Source organism: Theropithecus gelada, chromosome 11 (assembly GCF_003255815.1).
Source record: "Theropithecus gelada isolate Dixy chromosome 11, Tgel_1.0, whole genome shotgun sequence".
NCBI lineage: Eukaryota > Metazoa > Chordata > Mammalia > Primates > Cercopithecidae > Theropithecus > Theropithecus gelada.
Window position 1 is genome coordinate 54,932,281 of NC_037679.1, and position 22,799 is coordinate 54,955,079.

The following is a 22,799-nucleotide window of genomic DNA, read 5'->3' on the forward strand; positions in this document are numbered from 1 at the left end:
GAACTTCTGACCTCAGGTGATCCGCCTGCCTCAGCCTCCCAAAGTGCTGGGATTATAGGCATGAGCCACCATGTCCAGCCTAAGGAGGATTTTTATAAAAGTGAAACAAGCATTTAGGAAAACATATAGGAAAGAACCTATGAATTATAGAAAATAACACATATTCCCTATACAAAGCCTATGTGTTTTTGGAATAGGATGTTTGTTTGTCATACATAAAAAAAAAAAAAAAAAAACAAAACTAAATAAATGATAAAACTTGCCTACATCTTGTGATGACCTTGTGTTCAAAATTCCTTTCAAGCTTTAGATAACAAATTTTAGCTAATATATCCAAGAAATGAAAGGACAGTCTCATTACCTATAGATTAGTAAAAAGAAATACAATAATTGCCCTTAGTTAATGTTTGTAATAATGTAGATTTTGGTATTTAGGAAAAGCTTTTAAAAATTATAGGATAGATAAAATAATTAGGTTTATAAAATAAAAATTTTCCAATATAAAATAGAGACATACTTTTAAAAACTAAATTACATGAAAGCTAGATGCTAAAATTCAACTGAAAATATCAATTTAATTTCACAATTTAAATTGATTTCATTGCTCATTTTTCACTGAAATGACTGAGGAAAAAATGTCATCCAAGTAGTATGAACACCTATAACAACCATACAGGCTTCTTGGAAAATGGCTTATTCCAGGTTCAGGGCAGGAAGTTGAGCATGGGACATCTTATTGTGTTAAAAACAAGAAAACTTTCAAAGATGAATGTATGTCTTTTTAAAAGGACACAACAGCTAGCAGGACGGAGTTATAACGTGTCAAAGCTGTGATAAGTTGAGCACCAAGAAACACAATAATTGTGTGTATGAAAACACATTAAATCCATAGAAATCCATAATTCCAAAATGACACCAAAAATGAGAAAGAGAAAAATTAATTTGTCCTCTTTAGAGGCAGCTGTTAAAACCATTTCTTACTTTGAAAATTAGAAACTAAAGGGAAAGAATGTAGCATTTATCCTGTCTTTACAATAAGAACTGTATTTCATGGTAACCTAGTTGCCCAGCTTGGGAGAGAAAGCCCTCTTACAGAAGAATGCCAGCTAATAAGAGAAGAGAATTCGAAAAAGTTAGAAAAACATCATTTCTCAGACTCTAATGAAGTTATTGATTGAGGAAAGGATTATCAATTGGCGATAAAGTCATTAAATGAATGGTGAATGGAAAGCTGGATGCTCGTAGAATGCTACGTAATATCACACTCATTCTTTTCTATCTCTCAAGGTAAAACAAAACTTTGGCAATGGAGAGATCAGGCTCCCTTCATTGTAGTCCAAAGGTCAAGCTTAGAGACACTGATGGGAGGTTATCCAGGTACCATGTGCATTCAACATGATTCAACATGAAGTACACGATGATATCTATAATGGATTCTAGCCAAAATGTTAGTCTTGAATCAATCAAGCCTTTCTTTAGAGATTACAGGAGATAGAAGAGATAGAGAACAAGCTAAGCACTACCATAAATGAACCAACCACACAAATGTTGATGGTCAGATAAGGGACAGGGCATCTGACCTGGTTTCCTCAACAAGTCATAAAAAAGGAACTGTGCCAGAATAAAAGAGACTTGAGGGACTGAAAAACTAGATGTGTGATCCTGGATTGAATACTGGAAAGGACAAATCAGCTCTAGAGGACATTTTGGGATCAGTTGGGAAATAGAAATATGACCTGAGTATTAGATAATATGAAAATAAACTAAAATTGAAGGTAAAGCTTATTAACAGAATAATGCAGGTTACAGAATGGAGCATATGCTATATCATTTTGGTTAAAAATATAATACATATACACAGAGGGAAATTAGAAAGGATTTCCTAAGCTATTAACAGAGATGATCTCTGGGGGATAGAAATGTGAACTTTAAAAATTTCCCCTAAACATCTCCCCTCCCCTCCCCTCCCCTCTCCTTTCCTTCCCTTCCCTTCTTCTTCTTTTTTTTTTTTTTTTTCTGACAGAGTCTCACTCTGTCACCCAGGCTGACATGCAGTGCACCATCTCAACTCTGTAGCCTCGATCTCCCTAGGCTCAGGTAATCCTCCCACCTCAGCCTTCTGAGTAGCTAGGACAACAGGCTCATGTCACCATACCTGGCTAATTTTTGTATTTTCTGTAGAGATGGACTTTCACCATGTTGCCCAGGCTGGCCTCGAACTCCTAGGCTCAAGCGATCCGCCCACCTTAGCCTCCTAAAGTGCTGGGATTACAGATGTGAGCCACTGCACCCCACTAAAAGATTATAAAAAGAAACTAATCCTAAACTTTAAAAAAAGCTATTTTGGTGTTTTCAGAAAAAAAGGAAAATAATGACAGAGGTTTCAAACACTGGAGAGTACAATGTAAAATGAATGAAAAAGCATTTAAATGATAAAAGGCAACCTTAGCTTCTGCATGAAAAAGAACCTCAGTGTTTAATTAACTGACTAGTTAAAAATATAGTAGCCTTAAAATTGTTTGTATAATGTCTAAAATAATAAAGTCCTCATTTAAAAATACAGTAATCAATTTTTAAGAAACTTCAAGGTTAGGGCTGGATGCAGTGGCTCTCGCCTGTAATCCCAGTGCTTTGGGAGGCTGAGGTGGGAGGACTGCTTGAGGCCAGGAGTTTGAGACCAGCCTGGGCACCATAGGAAGACCCTATCTACAAAAACACAAACAAACAAAAATTAGCTGGGTGTGGTGGCACGTCTGTAGTCCTAGCTACTCGGGAGGCTGAGGCAGGAGGATTGCTTGAGCCTGGGAGGTCGAGGCTGCAGTGAGCAGTGATAGTACCACCACTTTAGCCTGGGCAACAGAGCAGAGAACCCTGTCTTTAAAAAAAGAAAAAAAGAAAGAAAGAAATCTCAGGGTTAAGTCTGGTATTTTTATATGAATTTACTTTGAAACTACAAATAGAATAAACAGGAATTTACCATTAAAGTATAAATATAAGTTAAATTGATAAAAACAATACTGAATAAAACCATAAATTATGAAGCAGCATCACACCAAAAATAAACATGCAAAACAATGTTCTTTTACACCTCTTATTAGCATTTATATTTTATTTTCCTATCTCTGGGGTTTTGACATCTTCTTTGCTACACGTTTGAGAACACGAAGTTTATTTTGTATCCATAGAAAAAGAAAATATAATACTTTAGTGCTGGTCTTGGTATTCTAAAATATATGACTGATGAATGAGTACATGCATGCATGAATTAAGAATGAATGAATATGCAGGGATACCCAATAGGATTGTTTCTTTTCCAAAGTAGCCAAGGAAGCAGGTTGGCGTGTAAGGTTTCAGTTTTCTTATCAGCTTTCTTTGGCCTTAGCTATTGAACTTGTAAAAATGGAAAAACAAAGTAAAATGAAAGAGTGTCTGGTTTTGCTTTGGCAAGTTCCAGTCTTTTCTTCAAAGCAAGTAAACATGTTTTCAAGAATTCTTTGAATAATTGCGCTTATGTTTTCAATTGTGATGAACTCAGTTGATTCTTTGACTTGGCTTGGCAGAAACCTGATTAGGAAGTATGGTTCACTTCCTGGAGGGTGGCTCAGATGGTCAAAGCTTTTGTTTTTAATGTCTCACTAAACTGGGCAGACTTTTTTTTTTTTTTTTCTTTTGCCAAGACAGTAGGAAAGCTCTTATAAGAGATGCCTCTAAGCACAAATCATTGGGAAATAGAACTTACATGAATTATTTTTAGTTTCCTGTATTCAAAGCCCAAGATTCTTATTAGTTCAATTTGTTCTTTGGAATTTTATTTATTTATGTATTTTTAATTTCTTTTGAGATAGGGTCTTGCTCTGTTTGCCCAGGCTGGAGTGCAGTGGCTCAATCATGGCTCACTGCAGCCTTGACCTCCTGGGCTCAAGTGATCCTCCTACCTCAGCTTTCCAAGTAGTTGGGACTACAGGGATGTGCTACTACACCCAGCTAATTTTAAAAAAAAATTTTGTAGATACTGGGTCTCACTATGTTGCCCAGACTGGTCTTGAACTCCAGGGCTCAAGCTATCCTCCCACCTTGGGCTCCTAAAACTGAGATTACAGGCATGAACCACCATGCCCAGTCTGTTGTTTGTTTATTTATGTAATTTAAAATGTTATTTTTCATCTTTTCCTTATTAAAATCTAAATTGATTTAAATACATTATTGAAAGGGTAGAAAAAGATGTGAGAGATTGGTCAACACTTGGCCAAAATCAAAAGTTCTGTATCAATATTGAGTTTGTTTAGACTGAGGGGATATTTTATTGTCAGTTTATGCTCTCTCTCTCTTTCTCTCTCAGTTATCTGTCTGTTTCTCTCGAATTTATTAATCAAAGACTGCAAAAGACTTTTTTTTTTTTTTTTTTTTTGAGACGGAGTCTTGCTCTGTCGCCCAGGCTGGACTGCAGTGGCATGATCTCAGCTCACTGCAACCTCTGCCTCTTGGTCTCAAGTGATTCTCCTGCCTCAGCTCCTGGGTAGCTGGGACTACAGGTGTGTGCCACCACACCAGGATAATTTTTGTATTTTTAGTAGAGATGAGGTTTCACTATGTTGGCCAGGCTGGGTGCAAAAGACTTCTTATTAACGTTAACAATGGGTTTATATGGGGAAGGAATTAGACCAAGAACATAAATAATGCACCTGTTTCATCAGTGTGACTAAGACACAGATGACAATCACACAAGCAGGGAGATGCAGAGCATTTTTTGAATTATGATTTGTTTTATTAGAACCTGCTAAGTATTATGTTACCATTGTCTGGGTACTAATGGTAGGTATTGAAGATACTATGACCAAAAGCCTAAACCCCATCCTCAAATTTGACGAGGGAGACAGAGAAAGAAGCAGCTTATGACCCAGGATAATGCATGTGCTTGGGGCAAGAACCCTGGTGCTTATTTATTCGTCTTCACTTCTGCTATAACATTTAAAGGTGCAAATCAAATTTCTCTCCATTTCAAGTTGCTCTAAAATCCTACAGTTTTTGTTTTGTTTATTTCTGCTGTTTCTAATTTGAAACCAGAAATATCATTTCATGAAAAACAAGATGATGAGAACTTGAGAGCTGTTTTCTCTTCAGGAGAAACAGATGCTTTTCAAGCAATAGTCAAGATGAATTCAATATTATTTCCACAGATGGAATTTTGCATTTGAACTTCCTTTGGGAACAGGTTCTACTGTAATAGGACCTGGCTTTCAGATAAAGAGTAAGTGGCAGATAAATTCATGAAAGTGCTTTCTATGCAACTGGCACCTGGAACCAATCTGAGTCTCCTCTTTTAGGATAGAGAGTATTATATTTCTGGATTTTCAAATATTAAACTTTCATAGAGCACATGGAAGAGAAATAATTTTTCGATGTTAGTTCAAAGAATTACATTTGGATTTTCCGCAGGAGTCAGATGATGAAAAGGAGAGATGTTCTTGCTGAGTTTATTTATGCTGTGCTTCAGAGGATGTAAGACAAGCAGCAAATCAGCAGAGACAAGGCAGGTACTAAGATAGGAAAGTCTAATACTCACCAGGATTGAGGATTGGACAAGTGCATCCTCTGTCTGTCCATGATTCTGGATATAATGTTCGCTTTCCTCGGAAAATCTTCAGTTTGGTAGATTTTAAGACCTTTTTAATCTTCACATTGACCTCAACATGAGTACCTTTATCATGAGCTGATAAAATCTTTATTTTTAGCACTGTTAACAACACAGAAGTCAAAACACATAGAATTTCATATTATCATTTGAAGTTTGAACAACACGTAAGTATGCATTTCAGAATATAATGGAAAGGTGAATTGATGATGAAGATGTGAAAATTTGCTTTAAAAATCATTAGGCATTAACTTGGATGGAGTTAGAGGCCATTATTCTAAGGAAAGTAACTCAGGAATGAAAAACCAAACCTCATTATGTTCTCACTTATAAGTGGGAGCTAAGTCCTAAGAATGATATAACACTTAGTACAGGGACTCGGGGAAGGGTGAGAGGAGGTGAGGGATAAAAGACTACATATTGGGTATAGTGTACACTGCTTGGGTGATGGGTGTACTAAAATCTCAGAAATCACCACTAAAGAACTTATCAGTGTAAACAAAAACCACCTGTTCCCCCAAAACTATTGAAATAAAATTAAAACACTAAATTAAAAAAAGTCATACGCTCATTCAGTTTTGCACTGGCTTTATCTCATTTCTCTATATTAACTATATTCTTATTTGTTAGGCAATTTCAAATGTGACTCCCTGCAATATCATTATCCTAAGAGAATATCAACCATTTTGCCTATGCAATTATAATCTTAAACACATTCAGCTACCACATCTAAACAGAGAGAAGAAACATAGGAAGTAGACTTATCCTGGCTTTTTATTTTATTTTGTTTAGGTTCTGACTATATTATTCTTTTGTGGCTGATTGTGTTTAATGTTATGATAGAGAGCAAAATGCTACTGCTAGAATATATTTTGCATATTCTAAAGAGATTAAATGATATGATTCACTACTTAATATTCTTCTCCTGGCATAAAATGCAAGCTGACTGGAGTTAGGGAAGCTATCCCTTCATGGGTGTCCAACCTCTTGACTTCCCTAGACCACAATGGACCACACATAAAGTACACTAACACTAATGATAGCTGATGAACTAAAAAAATGTCTGTGCATAATTTTTGTGATATCCGCCACTCCAGATAAGCCAAAAAGTCCTCACATTCAAAGGGCTGGACACCCATGCATGACGGTGGAGCTCCAGTATTCTGTATGACTCATGATTCTATTATGCCCTCCCATTGATGAAATTGATGTGGCTGGGGATTAAGTAATGGAATAAGTTGGGGTTGGAAAGAAAGTAAAGCTAAGGATCACTGAGCTACTCAGGAACACTAGGAAACATAGGGAAGTTCTTTTTTTTTTTTTTTGAGATGGAGTCTCGCTCTGTCATCCAGGCTGGAGTACGATGGCGCTATCTCGGCTCAGTGCAACCTCCACCTCCGAGGTTCAAGCAATTCTTCCTGCCTCAGCTTCCTGAGTAGTGGGATTACAGACCACCATGCCTGGCTAATTTTCATACATATATATATATATATATATATATATATATATATATAATTTTTTTTTTTTTCCACAGGGAAGTTCTTATCGGCTTATCCACATCTCCATGGAAGAGTGTGTGTAATGAGAGCACCCTATCTTGGCTGGTCTCATACTCTGAGAATACAGCTGTCAGACAGCTATGTTTATGGAGTCATCACATTTTAGACTTCTAAGGGGTCTTAAAAGCTCATATATTTTATATACAAGGAAGCAAGTTTTAAGACATTAAGGCCAGGTGCAGTGGCTCACGCCTATAATCCTAGCACTTTGGGAGGCTGAGGTGGGTGGATCACCTGAGGTCAGGAGTTTGAGACCAGCCTGGCCAACATACAATGAAATCCCGTCTCTACTAAAAAATACAAAAAATTTAGCTAGGCATGGTGGTGCATGCTTGTAGTCCCAGCTATTTGGGAAGCTGAGCCAGGAGAAATGCTTGAAACAGGAAGGCAGAGGTTGCAGTGAGTCCAGATCACGCCATTGCACTCCAGTCTGGGTGACAGAGCAAAACTTCATCTCTCAAAAATAAATAAATAAATAAGTAAAACAAACAAATAAATAAAACAAATAAATAAAATGAACTGTTCAAGTTCGCATAACTGGTTGGCTAGAGGTAGAGTTTGGACTAGAACCCCGATGAGATAAATACATGAAGGACAGGGAGCATAGTGCCCAGCGTGTGGCTAATATTCAGTAAATGTTCACTATTATTATTCCACTAGACTTGCAAGCTCAAAGACAGTAGGGACCTTGTCTGTCACTTCTGTTGCTCAATAGATATTTGCTAAAGGAGTAAGCAAGTAAGTCAAGTGTTTTTTTGTTTTTGTTTTTTCTATTAAGCCAGGGAATGGGGAGGAGGAAACCAATTTTTTCCAAGACTGTAGCAGTATTGCACTTAATAAGACCAAGATGTTTCATTACATTGTTAAGAACGTTCAAATTCTTAAGTAGAAAATTAATGCAGTTGTATTAAAAGATTGGTTATTTGTAAATTCAGAGAGCTACAAAGTTGATGTGATAAGGAGAGCCAGTTGATATTTTCACTGAATGAACTAACTTTGAACTAAATTATCATGTTTGCTCTTAATAAGCAATGCCATTCCCTCTAAACTGCCTTTCCTTTATTGAGTGCTGTACATTTCAAAAGTTTTCTTCTATTATTTAGCCAAGTTGGAAAGTAGAGAGGGAAGTGTGCATGTAATTTTAGATAAGATTCATGAGGTTTTTACCAGTTATTTACTTTTTAAAATCTTGTATGAGATTAGAGACAATGTTATCGAGAACCTAAATACTTGGTTTCATAAATCATGACTTAAAATTTTCTCCTCATTGTAGTGTATATTTCAGGCCATATATATTATAGATCAATAAAACATCTCAGGTTGGGTGTGGTGGCTCACACCTGTCATTCCAGCACTTTGGGAGTCCAAGGCGGGAAGATCATTTGAGGTCAGGAGTCCAAAATCAGCCTGGCCAACATGGTGAAACCCCATCTCTGCTAAAAATACAAAAATTAGGCCAGGTGCGGTGGCTCACGCCTGTAATCCCAGCACTTTGGGAGGCCAAGGTGGGCAGATCACGAGGCCAGGAGTTCGAGACCAGCCTGACTGACATGGTGAAACCTTGTCTCTACGAAAAATACAAAAATTAGCTGGGCATGGTGGCACATGCCTGTAGTCCCAGCTACTTGGGAGGCTGAGGCAGGAGAATTGCTTGAACCCAGGAGATGGAGGTTGCAATGAGGCAAGATTGCATCATTGCACTCCAGCCTGGGTGACTCAGTGAGACTCCGTCTCAAAAAAAAAAAAAGAAAAAGAAAAATTTAAAAAAAAATTAGCTGGGCGTGGTGGCACATGCCTGTAATCCCAGCTATTTGGGTGGTTGAGGTATGAGAATCGCTTGAACCCAGAAGGTAGAGGTTGCAGTGAGTCTAGATTGTGCCACTGCACTCCAGCCTGGGCAACAAAGCAAGATTCTGTCTTAAAAAAAAGTCTCAGACACTAGGCAAGAATGTGTTAGCAAGATATGATATCTTAATATATTTAATAGTAAATATAAAGCCATATGAATATAGTAACAGTCTTTACTTAGGCAGTGCCATTTCCCTTTTTGTACAGGATGTATTTTCCTGTTATTTGAAAGACAGGGATGTCTAGAGTATACAGAGAGGGTGGGGAAGAGACCCAGGTGGACAGCTAGTCTCAATGCCTCACAAATAGACATCATCTCCCTCCCCCTGCCATTTACCGAGCATTGAATATGTGCTAGGTAATGTGCTGCATGCTTTTCAAACATCTTATTCCACGAGGAAGGTGGCAAGATCCCTATTTTACAGATGAGGAAACAAGTTTGGAGAGGTTAAGTCTCCCACGCAATAAGCCAGAAATGAAACTCACATAGGTCTGAGTCCAAAGCCTGTGCTCTCAACCATAGTGAAATGCTACCTTAAACTGATTTCTGCTCAGTATTACTGCGTGACAAATGAACACAAGAGTCATTGAAGTGGCTAGAAACATCCCTTTTAGATGAATAAGGCAAGAAGGACCCACGAGAAAGGAGTTCATATCATGATTTCTTCTTTCTGCTCTCTGCCTCTTTTTCTTATGGTATAGTAACCCTACCTTTGCTCTACAAGCATCCTGTCCTCCCTGGGACGTCCATCACCACCTACATCAGGAAAATCTAGCCCAAGACCAGAACACTGTGTTTAGTGTTATTATGTAAGACTAATGCTTTGTGCTTTCATTTATACACAATGTCATCAGTCAGGCCTCTCATTTTCTAAAATATTCTCTGAACTTAGTGTGAATAGGTTCTCAGAAGCATTCAAGGATTTCAGACTCACCATATGAATATTTCATTCCACAGAATGCCTTGGCGTTTCCTAATATCTGTTCCTTACATTCGCATTTACCTACAGAAAGTAAACAAAAAATGGTGTTAGTTATTAGAAAAACAAAGAAAGAAAAACCAAGAGATCAGTAAGTGCATCCAGATAACACATCCCTTAAGCCTTGAGTGATGTGTACAACATAATCTGTAAGTACCAAGGAACCCCGAAAGTCATTCAAAAGAAGTAGAGTCTCTTTCTAAATTAAATTAGTTATCTTCCAATAAAGTATTCACCCAAGAGAAATACAGAAGGTAGAAACAATGCTATATTTCAATGCTTGTAATTGATGTTGTGATAAATACAGTCTAGTATTAATATTCCATGCTAATAGAAAGGAACAACTGAATGGAAAACAGTTGTCTTTCTGCAGTTAATGTTCACTACAACAAAAGTGAAATTAAATAAACTGGGCAGTCCCTTGAAGGTAATATTGTCCAATTTTTTTGTTGTTATCCATTTTAAAAGTATTTATTGAGCACCTTTGGTATGCAAGGCATGGTGCTTCGCACTTCAGCACCATAAAGATAAGCAAGATACAATTCTTGCCTTAAGGCTTGCAATTCAGTAAGGTGAAGAAACCAAGTGTATAAAAAGTGATAAAGTGATAAGTGGTCTGGGAGAGGTACAATCTACTTGGGTGGAAGAGTCACATATGTTTGGGAAGATGGGAAAAAGCTTCTTGGATCAAGAAGGATTTAAAAGGGACTTTGAAGAATAAGTTGAGTATTTTCTCCCAATAGTCTAAATTATATATTGCCACTATTACGTGTGAGAGACTTGCTAGGCCGTGTGGAAGACTTTCAAAATGCCTTTGTGCATAGTTTATTTTATATATGTATGTATGTATATATTTATTTATTTATCTATCGAGAGGGAGTCTCGTTCTCTTGCCCAGGCTGGAGTGCAGTGGCTTGATCTCAGCTCATTGCAACCTCTGTCTCCCTGGTTCAAGCAATTCTCCTGCTTCAGCCTCCTGGGTAGCTGGGACTACAGATACACACCACCACGCCTGGCTAATTTGTATATTTTTAGTAGAAACGGAGTTTTACCATATTGGTCAGGCTGGTCTCAAACTCCTGACCTCAGGCGATCCACTTGCCTCGGCCTCCCAAAGTTCTGGGATTACAGGTGGGAGCCACTGGCATCCAGCCTGTACATAGTTTATATGTAGCAGGGGACCCCAAACCCCTGGCCGCGGACTGGTACTAGTTTGTGGCCTGTTAGGAACCGGGTTGCACAGCAGGAGGTGAGCAGCTGGAGAGTGAGCCGATTCTCATCTGTATTTACAGCCACTTCCCATCACTCACATTACCGCCTGCTCTGCCTCCTGTTAGATCAGCAGCGGCATTAGATGCTCATAAAAGTGCCCACCCTACTGTGAACTGTGCGTGTGAGGGCTCCAGGCTGTGCTCTCTTTATGATAATCTAATGCCTGATGGTCTGAGGTGGAACAGCTTCAACCTGAAACCATCCCCTGCCCCTGCCATCCATGGAAAAACTGTCTTCCACGAAACCACTCCCTGGTGCCCAAAAGGTTGGGGATCACAGACATATAGCATTCTCATACTCATTTGTATATTCGTTTCCTCTCTAGACTGTGTCCCTTCAAGACAATAGTTATATCTTATCGACTTTACATTTCCGGAGCCTAGCATGGATAGGATTTTCACTCTTACTGATTTAACAATTAGATATACTTTTCCCCCTTTCCTCTCCCCTCCTGCCCTCATGTACTGTATTTCATAGGCACTGAGTGGTCAGAACAGCAGCTAGTGCTTACTGAGGAGCACTTGCTGTATACCAGGCTGTTTTAAGCATTTTACATTTATTTACTCATTTAAGATTCTCATAGGTAGAAATTTGGTAGGAATATAGAGATAAAAGAGTGAGCAGCCAGGTGTGGTGACTCATGCTTGTAATCCCCACACTTTGGGAGGTCGGAATGGGTGGACTGCTTGAGCCCAGGAGTCTAAGACCAGACTAGGTAACACAGTAAGGCCTTGTCTCTGTAATAAAGATTAAAAATTGTCGAGCACGCAGGCGCAGTGGTCGGGTCAGGGGAGCGGCTGGGGGCAGGCTGTGACTCTGGACTCTGGGAACCCCAGCCTGCACTGCTTCCCAAGCCCGCCGCCATGGCCGCCTGCAAACTGGTGCTGATCCAGCATGGTGAGAGCGCATGGAACCTGGAGACGACTGGTACGACTCCGATCTGAGCCCAGCGGGCCACCAGGACGTGAAGTGCGGCGGGCAGGCGCTGAGAGATGCTGGTTATGAGTTTGACATCTGCTTCAACTCAGTGCAGAAGGGAGTGACCCGGACCTTCTGGATAGTGCTAGATGTCATTGATCAGATGTGGCCCGCCTGTAATGAGGACTTGGCGCCTCAATGAGCGGCATTATGGGGATCTGATCAATCTCAGTAAAGCAGAAACTGCTGCAAAGCATGGTGAGGCCCAGGTGAAGATCTGGAGGTGCTCCTATGATGTTCCACCACCTCTGTTGGAGCCCGACCATCCTTTCTACAGCAACATCAGTAAGGATCGCAAGTGTGCAGACCTCACAGAAGATCAGTTATCCTCCTGCGAGTCTGACGGACACTATTGCCAGAGCTCTGCCCTTTTGGAATAAAGAAATAGTTCCCCAGATCAAGGAAGGGAAACAGGTACTGATTGCAGCCCATGGCAGCAGCCTCTGGGGCATTATCAAGCATCTGGAGGGTCTCTCTGAAGAGGCTATCATGGAGCTGAACCTACTGACTGGTATTCCCATCGTCTGTGAATTGGACAAGAGCTCAAAGCCTGTCAGGAGCATGCAGTTCCTGGGGGATGAAGGGACTCTGCGTAAAGCCATAGAAGCTGTAGCTGCCCAGGGCAAGGCCAAGAAGTGAAGGCCGGCGGGCAGACTACTGTCCCCAGGAGCACCTTCCTTGCCCGGCGTGTCCCTCTGCCCCTCCCTCCTGCACACACCACACTGATCACATGTGTAGGCATCTTGAGCTGTAGCTGCAAATGGGGACCAGTGGCTCCCATTTTCATTTTAGCCATTTTTGTCTCCTGCACCCACTCCCTTTGTACATTCTAGTCAGAAAAGCACTTCTAGGGCATGGGTTCTCAGTCCAAGCTGTGGAAAAACTCCCCTTGTCCAAGAGAGTTTAAAAGTAGTGACTTGGGTTTTTGTGAGTGCTTTTTTACTAAGAACTTGTGGAGAGGAACCAGGCTAAGCCATGGCCAATGAGGAGAAGCAAGAAAGCCTGTCTGTCCCCAAGAGCCAGTCCTCTGCTCTTCTGTAGTCAGGCCACTGCCTGGGGGCTCTAGTCATTCCAGTGAAAGATGAATGTAACCTGCATCGTGATGTGACAGCTGTTTCCTCCCTGACCCCAGAGGAGATGGCTCTAGAAGGTTGGGATCAATCCTGAATTTGGTTTAGGTGTTACATTTACTTTTATTTAAAAAAAAAAAAAAAAAAGAAGTATAGTATACGTAAATAATACAAAACAGGAACCCTTCTGGGGTCTCTCGTGGCGGATGAAATAGTCCCACATGTGGTCATCAGAAAATAAGCCATTCCTCACACCAACATGGGATAAGCCTCTTGACCTCAGAGGAGTAGGAGCGCTTCCTGCTGTGTGTTTTAGAATCCCTCTGCTGCCTCTTGGTTGAAAGCTGTTTTTATGGAAACTTATGGGAGGTATATAGGTAGGTAGATTTTTTTTTCAGTGCTTGGAACACTTTTGTTAAAAAAAGGTGCCCAGAAGCACTGTTCTATACTCAATGCAGGAAACTGAATAAAGTCCTCCTCAATCTGGCACTCATCCAGATGAATTTCAGAGACTCTCTGGGGTCATTACAGACCTAACAGCTGCTGTGGACATGAGAGTCTGGAGTCATTCTGGTGCCAGCACTTTATGTGCTTGGCTGGAATGCTGCCAACTCTCTAATAACACGCATGATGGGCTTAGTGAATGTCCTATAGTCCTAAAAACCGGATTATTACAGATTTGGTTTCGCAAACTTGGAGAATTATAAAAAGTCATTGTGTGGTTAGAAAAATAGAAGAACACTTTTAAAAGTGGCTATTAAAGTTAAAATCATAAAATTCCAGACTATGTAGCATTAAAGCAAAAAAAGTTCATAGTAAAGACTTGTTTTATTTTTTAAATGCTGAAAAGATAAACATGATAACTTCATGTTGCCTTATCTTTCCCACCTTCTTTCCTGTTGTGATTGAACGTGAAGCCATTAGGAAAATTATCATACGATTATGTTAAGTGAAAAAACCATGATACAGATGGGCAAATAACCTTGTCTCTCAGATTTCGGTTCTTGATTCTTGAGGGGTCCATATGTTCTCTATGAGAAGGTTTTAAAACTGTGATTTCTCTCTGATCTAAAATGTGGATTGATGGGTGGATAGAATTTAGGTGGCGGATATGTAAGTGTGCAACTTTTAAAACTTTTCTGGATGTCTGAAAATTTTCATAATAAAATGTCGGGAAAACTATCACAGACATTCTCAATCAACACAACTTTGTGAATTCATACTTTAGCACATCCTGAGCTCCAAGCATATAGCAATATTAGATAAAGGATGGAAAAAGACATAGCCTACATCAAAAACTAGATATGCATCTCTGTGGACTAGAAATGAATGTTTTCAGTTTGTTGATACTTCTTGAATTAAAAAAATTTTTTAAAAAGAAAAGAAATAAATGAATATGCATTCAGGGGATGGATTCTGAAATAATAGGTCTTTGGGATCTGCTTTCAGAATGAGGCAGCAGCGGTCAGGAGTTCAGATACAAAGGAGTTAATATGACAAAAAAAGAGATCACAGTCAGACCCGCTTTTTTTTTTTTTTTTTTTTTTTTTTTTGACGGAGTCTGGCTCTGTCGCCCAGGCTAGAGTGCAGTGGCGCCATCTCGGCTCACTGCAAGCTCCGCCTCCCGGGTTCACGCCATTCTCCTGCCTCAGCCTCCCAGTAGCTGGGACTATAGGCATCCGCCACCACGCCCAGCTGAGTTTTTGTATTTTTAGTAGAGATGGGGTTTCACCGTGTTAGCCAGGATGGTCTCCATCTCCTGACCTCATGATCCACCTGCCTTGGCCTCCCAAAGTGCTGGGATTATAGGTGTGAGCCACCGTGCCCGGCCAGACTCACTTTTTAAAGACAGAGATTGGGTAAGGCTCTCCTTGCTAATGAAAGGAGGCTGGGAAAAAACAACAAACCAACCACATACACAAAATCCCAAACTATTATTCATGGCCATTTGATGAAATTCTTAAAAAGGGCTCTGCATTTCAGCCAGCATCTAGTCCTGCAAATTATGTAGCTAGTCCTTAAGTCACCTAGAAATGAATCCAAGTTGCCCTCCTGGTTTTCAAAGAATAGATATAATACAATGAAATTAGATTAGAGATCATCAGTAAAAAAATACCGTTTTTTGTTTCTTTTGTTTTTGAGATGGAGTCTCCCTTGTCACCCAGGCTGGAGTGCAATAGCCTGATCTCAGTTTACTGCAACCTCTGCATTCCAGGTTCAAGTGATTCTCCTGCCTTAGCCTCCCAAGTAGTTGGGATTACAGGCACGTGCCACCACACCCAGATAATTTTTTTGTATTTTTTAGTAGAGATGGGGTTTTGTCATGTTGGCCAGGCTGGTCTTCAACTCTTGACCTCAGGTGATCCACCCACTTCAGCCTCCCAAAGTGCTGGGATTGCAGGTGTAAGCCACCGTGCCCAGCCCCGGGTAAAAAAAAAAAATTCTAAAACTCTAATGTTTGAGCAATTAAATATCCTAGACAACTCAATGGATTAAAGAGAAATTCTTAATGGTAATTAGAAAAACATTAGAACTTGAATGATAATGAAGATACTACATATAAAGGCCAATGGGATCCAGATAAAGAGATCTTATAAGGAAATGTATAACCTTAAGAGAACTTGTTAAAAATAAGAAAGACTAAAAGTAAACGAGTTAATAATCACTGGACTCACAAAGGTAGAAAAGGAATAAAAAAGTAAACTTAAAGAAAACATAAAAAAAGAAATAATAAAGATAAGAGCAGAATTAGGGAAATAAAGAAAAATTAAATAGATTGATCAAGTTAACCAAAAGTTAACCTTTGAGAAAAGCAAATTAAGATCAGTATAAGACAATAAGAAAAAGACACAGATAAGCTTAGGGACAAAAAGAAGATTAAGGACAGATTGAGTAAAGGTTTAATAAATTATGAGTGAATACTATGTATAACTCTATGCCAATACAATTTTTTTTAATTAAAATAATTGGTGGCTGGGCAAGGTGGCTCACGCCTGTAATCCCAGCACTTTGTGAGAGTGAGGTGGGTGGATCACGAGGTCAGGAGATCGAGACCATCTTGGCTAACACTGTGAAACCCCATCTCTACTAAAAGTACAAAAAAATTAGCTGGACGTGGTGGCACGTGCCTGTAGTCCCAGCTACTTGGGAGGCTGAGAATTGCTTGAACCCGGGAGGTAGAGGTTGCAGTTAGCCAAGATTGTGCCACTGCACTCCAGCCTGGGTGACAGAGCGAGACTCCATCTCACAAAAAAAAAAAAAAAAAGAATTGGCAATTTTCTAGAAAACTTTGATTACCAACACCAAATCACAAATAAAACAAATTAATAACCATGACAGATGTCGAATCAGTAATACTTTCATCTACTCATAGACATTGTGTCTCGATGGTTTTGTAGATAAATTCCAACAAAAATTCAAGTAACAGATGATTCTATTCTTATATAAATAATTGCAGAGAGTAGAAAAAAAACATAGTGGGTAAGGGGACCTCCTAACTTACTCAAATATACAATGCAATACATTAAATTATAGACCACTATCAATTATAAACATCAATACGAAAATCCTAAGCAAGCAAATAAACAAATAAAAGACAAAATCCCTAGCAGATCAAATTCAGCAATGTATAAATAAAAATACATCGCAGCAAATAAAACTTATCCTAGGACTAAAAGAATGCTTGATAATAATTGCCATTCTGACAAACAACAGATGCTGGCAAGGCTGTGGAGTAATAGGAATGCTTTTACACTGTTTGCAGAAGTGTAAATTAGTTCAGCCATTGTGGAAGACAGTGTGGTGATTCCTCAAGGAGCTAGAACCAGAAATACCATTTGGCCTGGCAATCCCATTACTGGGTTCATATACAAAGGATTATAAATCATTCTACTATAAAGACACATGCACATGTATGTTTATTGCAGCACTATTTACAATAGCAAAGACTTGAAGCCAACCCAAATGCCCATCAAAGATAGACTGGATAAAGAAAATGTGACACATATACACAATGGAATACTATGCAGCCATAAAAAAGGATGAGTTCGTGTCCTTTGCAGGGACATGGATGAAGCTGGAAGCCATCATTCTCAGTAAACTAACACAGGAACAGAAAACCAAATACCACATGTTCTCACTCATAAGTGGGAGTTGAACAATGAGAACACACGGACACAGGTAGGGGAACAACACACACTGGGGCCTATCAGGGGTGTGGGGGTTGAGGGGAGGGAGAGCATTAGGACAAATACCTAATGTGTGCAGGGCTTAAAACCTAGATAAGGGGTTGATAGGTGCAGCAAACCACTATGACACATGTATACCTATGTAACAAACCTGCACACTCTGCACATGTATCCCAGAAGTTAAAAAAAAAAGAATAGTTTGATAGCAGAAAAAAATTATTTTCAAATACCACATTGATAGATTACAGGAGAAAAACTATCTGATTTTCTCAAAAGATGCAGATAAGGCATTCAACTAAACACAAAACTCATTAATAATAAAATTAGAAATAGAAGAGAATGACATTTACTTGATAAAGGCTACCTATCAAAAATCAATGTCAAGTTTTATAGTGGTGAAATTTCAAACTATTTCCATCAAATTTGGGAAAACATTGTACTGGAGTCAAAAAAAATGAGGCATGAGAACTACATAAGTAAGACAAAAGTGTCCTTATTTGTCAATAACATGATGGCCTACATTAGAAAATCCAAGATAATCCATACACACTGGAATCAGTAAACAAGTTCAGCAAAGTCGCTGGATACAAGCTCAAAACACACACACACACACACACACACACACACACACAAAGAGTACTCCTTTATATCATTTTAAAAATTCAGGTAAAGAACACTTTCCCAATAGCAATAAAATCTAAAGGTATCTAGGAGTAAATCTAATCAAAGACAGGTCAAACCATTTTGGAGAAAAGTGACAAATGCTATTGAAAGGCCTTAAAGAGGACCTTAATATATAGAAAGGTATCTTCACGTCTGGGACTACTCAATATTACAAAGCTATCACTTTTTTCAAAATGATCTATAAAGTCAATGCAATTGCAATAAAAATCCCAACAGAGGCTTTTGTGGGATTTAATAAACTTAATCTAAAATTCACACAAAAGGCAAAGAACTGATAGCTAAGATAATTTTAAGAAAGAACAATGTAATGAAGGGACTTGCCATATCAGATATCAGGACTCATTATAAAACTATAATAATATATTGTGGTGTTGGCTCATGAAACATGATAGAAAGACAAGATACAGATCCATTCATATATAGACACTTGATATACGATAAGGTAGCATTACAAATAATGGCCTTAGCCACTCATTCCCATGACCACATCTTAGACATCACCATTATCAATAACTGCTACTCTTCCAATCTCAATTTCAAGCATCCCATTCTTTGACCTCTACATCCTATCCTAGCTTGTGTCCAACTTCAACCATCCTTTGAAACCCTATAATCCTTGATCCTACCTCATTTCACCCTCATATCCCTGTTTACCCAGTTTAAATTCCATGAGCAGTTATTGCCCTCTTGCTTCATTCTCGCTTGGAAAAACCTCAATCCAGCTTAAAGTCATCTCTTTGTGTATGCCTACATCCACAACGCTGAATGTGACTAGGGAGAACACACAACCATGCTGACTGGTGTCACTCTAAATGCCACACCTCTGCTTGAAATGCTCCAATGGCTTCCATCCAGGTGAAATGAGGACCAGGTGAAAGCCAAGGTCCTCACAGTGGCCTCTGCAGCCTTGTTACATTTCCTCTTCCAAGTGTCTTCCCAGCTTACTCTGCTCCAGCCACACTGGCCTTCTTGCTGTTTCCTGAACTCCTCCTCAGGGCTTTAAAGACTTGCTATATCTTCTGCCTAAACTCCCTTTCCTCTGCCACCTGTATAGCTATCTTTCTTACCTCCTTTAGATTTTTTTTCCCCCTCAAATGTCACTTTCATAGGGCTTACCCTGACCACCTTATTTAAAAGTATGTTCCTCTAAAATATATCTTATCCCCTGTCCCTGCATTATTTTTCTATTATACTAAACATTTATTATACTAAATATTTTATTTGTTTATTAGCTGTTTTCCTTCACTAGAAGGTAGGAGACACAGAGGCAGGGATTTAATCTGTTTTGTTCACTTACTTTATTTACAGTACTGCCACATGACAGAGGTACTTAAGAAGTATCTGTTGGAGGAATGAATAAATTTATAAAGAACTACTACAAATTAGTAAGAAAATTACAGATAGGAAATTCACGGAAAAGGAAACCTGAATGGCCAAGAATAAAGACAGGTACTTCTATAACCATTTAAACTGTGAACATTTAAAACTGTGAAAACCATTCTTAGGGCAGCAGCCCGCAAGCTATAGAAAAGCAGGTGGCTGACTTGGCCTGAGGGCTGCGGTTTGCCAGCCCCTGGCCTGGTGACACACCTTCTCAAGCGCACAAAGTCACATACAAGAGAACATTCAGGGCAGTGTTATTTATAATGGTGGAAAATTAGAAATTGGAGATATCCTAAATGGCAAACAAATGAGAGAATAAAAATGGTATATTCATATAACCGCTTTTATATGAATTTTTTTTGAGATGGATAAACCTCAAAACACTACATAAACAGGTAAAAAATGTTTTGCTTATTTACATTTCAGAGATGGCCTCTTGCTATGCTGCCCTGGAGTTCTGCGGCTATTTACAGGTGCTATTATGGTGCATTACAGCCTCAGACTTCTGGGCTCAAGTGATCCTCCTGCTTTAGCTTCCTGAGTAGCTGGTACTACAGGTGCACGCCACCAAGCCTGGCTACCAAAAACATTTTAAAAGAGTAGAGAAGATATCATGATGTGCATGGAATTCTGAAATACTCAATATATATATAAGTAATAAAATAGTAAAAACGTGAAAGTGGATGATCAACACCAAGTCCACCATTATGGTTATTCTGTGGACAAAGGGAGGCAACTGGGCTTGTGTCTGGGTACATCAGGGACTTCAAAAGCATCTGTAACATTTTATAACTTAAATGAGAATATGAAGCAATTATGGCAAAGTGTGTGATTTGCTAACCCTTTGAAGGTGTGTGTATGGGTGCTCATCGCATAACATTTTTACTATTTGTAATGTTTCATAATAAAATATATTTAACTTGCTGTGAGTTTAATTTGGAGCATTTGGTGAGCACTTTATATCCAAGTGTTGACACAAGATTTCATGCCCACATTTGAGTTCGTGTTAAGGAACAAGTCAGCACTAAATACAATAACTTGCTTTTCTACAAGAAAAGAATAGGGGCAAGATGAATACAAAAACTGAAAATTCATACCACCATCATGGCATGCCCTTTAAAAGAAGAAACAGAACAATATCATAGGGAAATTGAGTCAGAAGAAATAGGAGCCCATATTGAGTAAACTCAAAGAGCTTTATTTATGTAGTGAGCAGTGTTTTGGCTTTGGTACACATCATTTTTCATATTCAGTTAATGTCATTAATTTGAATTTTTTGGCTTCATTATTTGGCTTATATTTAGTTTGTAAAATTACTTTTGCTTTCTAATTGTAAAAAAGCTATAAATATAAGGAGTTCACATCTGGCTTTTGCTTTGTACCTATTAAGTTAAGCTAGGTTTCTAAGAATATTTTTCCTTTCAATGGATCTGTACATTTCCAAACCTAATGTATTCAGTAGGCACTTTTCTTTTTTTCTTTTTTGAAACAAGGTCTTGCTGTGTCACCCAGGCTGCAGTGCAGTGGCATGATCACAGCTCACTGCAGCCTTGACGGCTCAAGTGATCCTCCCACCTTAGCCTCTCAAGTAGCTGGGACTACAGGTGTGTGCCAACACACTGGGCTTTTCATTTTTGTAGAGATAACTCTTGCTATGTTCCCCAGGATGGTCTTGAACTCTCAGGCTTAAGCAATCCTTCTGCCTTGGGCTCCCAAAATGCTGGGATTATACTCACCCCACTCAGTAGGCTCTTAACTGTGTTTTAGAGTGAGAAAAACATACCAAAGTATTAACAGTGGAATAATGAAATTTTTGGTGACCTTTTTTTTTTTTACTATGAGGTTTTACATTTTCCAAATGTTCTATACCAACTACATATATCACTCTAATCATCAGAAAACAAACAGAAATGTGTTAAAATACCCCTTAGCTATATTTCACAGTTTCATGTTTATGGGGGTCACTATTTTATTACACCATTAAACCCCAGAACTAAAGTGTTCCCCTCATAGGATCCAAAAGCTGGACCTCAGTTTGTCACATATCACTGTTACACAAGACCAGACCTGAAAATATGACACCTGGTTACATCCATCTCACCTGAGTGTAGAAGTGCGGAAAACCCCTGTGCATCCTCCCACTCCCAGGCTGGTTCGCTCTTATTGTGCACGGGACGGAAGTCAGGAACTTCGTGATACCAGTCTATGTCTGTGTTGCTAACAAAATAGAAAATGATAAAGAACATATTGAGGAATTTTTTAGAACTTGTATAGAAATGAATCTATAGAGATTTAAACCTTATCTTCTACCTTCCCATTTTTCCTTTTTCCAGAAATATTCCACAATAAGGAACTATTGTGAAGACAAATAATTTATTCCGCAAAATGAACTAGATGATCTCTAGAATCTTGCAAGAACAAATTACTTGAGTTTGTAATTTGACAAAAATTCTTGGTTTTGTTTTGTTTTGTTTTAAAACAGAGTTTTACTCTTGTTGCCCAGGCTGTAGTGCAATGGTGCAATCTTGGCTCATTGCAAACTCCGCCTCCCAGGTTCAAGCGATTCTCCTGCCTCAGCCTCCTGAATAGCTGGGATTACTGGCACCTACTACCAAGCCCAGCTAATCTTTTTTTGTTTTTTTTTTTTAGTAGAGATGGGGTTTCATCATGTTGGGCAGGCTGATCTCGAACTCCTGACTTCAAGTGATCCACCTGCCTCAACCTCCCAAAGTGTTCGGATTATAGGTGTGAGCCACTGTGCCTGGTCTGACAAAAATTCTGTAAAAGGGATGTGCAAATATATTTTTGCTTCATTAACAGAATGCAAGATTTTCCAATCACTATAGGTTTTCAAAAGAGTCTGAAATACATGCAGCTGAGAGCAAGAGCCATGCACATTCACCTGCTGCTGCAGTCTCCAGTGATAGGGTCGCAGCTCCCCGCACAGTCACATGGTCGACAGCCATAGTCTCCGAAGCCCCAGTATCCCACCATGCACCTGTCACAATGTCGCCCTGCCACCCCAGGCTTGCAGGGGCAGTCACCATTGCTGGGGTCGCAGAAGGTCACTGAGTTGGCAGGAAGGACAGCTGATCCTACTGGATGGCAGGAACATGCTACAATAGAGAGGACAGAGAGGACACGCAAGGACCATGAGTGACTGTAGATCACCTGTGTGAACATTAGGCTTGACCATCCCCAAGTGG

At 39.2% G+C, this 22,799-nt stretch overlaps 1 protein-coding gene and 1 pseudogene across 3 annotated transcripts in view; one reads left to right on the plus strand and one right to left on the minus strand.

The window, feature by feature from the left end:
* Positions 1 to 22,799, minus strand: part of NTN4 (netrin 4) — a 122,643-nt gene that overhangs the window by 1,673 nt on the left and 98,171 nt on the right. For 2 of the 3 annotated variants that reach the window (XM_025403387.1, XM_025403384.1), the window contains exons 6-9: positions 22,496 to 22,709; positions 21,695 to 21,810; positions 9,975 to 10,043; positions 5,564 to 5,734 (exon numbers count right to left, since the gene is read on the minus strand). In XM_025403387.1, the coding sequence (XP_025259172.1) occupies positions 5,564 to 5,734; positions 9,975 to 10,043; positions 21,695 to 21,810; positions 22,496 to 22,709 (570 nt within the window). The remainder of the gene's footprint in view (positions 1 to 5,563; positions 5,735 to 9,974; positions 10,044 to 21,694; positions 21,811 to 22,495; positions 22,710 to 22,799) is intronic. The other variant, XM_025403386.1, reaches the window with a different exon arrangement.
* LOC112635302 lies at positions 12,155 to 12,908 on the plus strand (annotated as a pseudogene).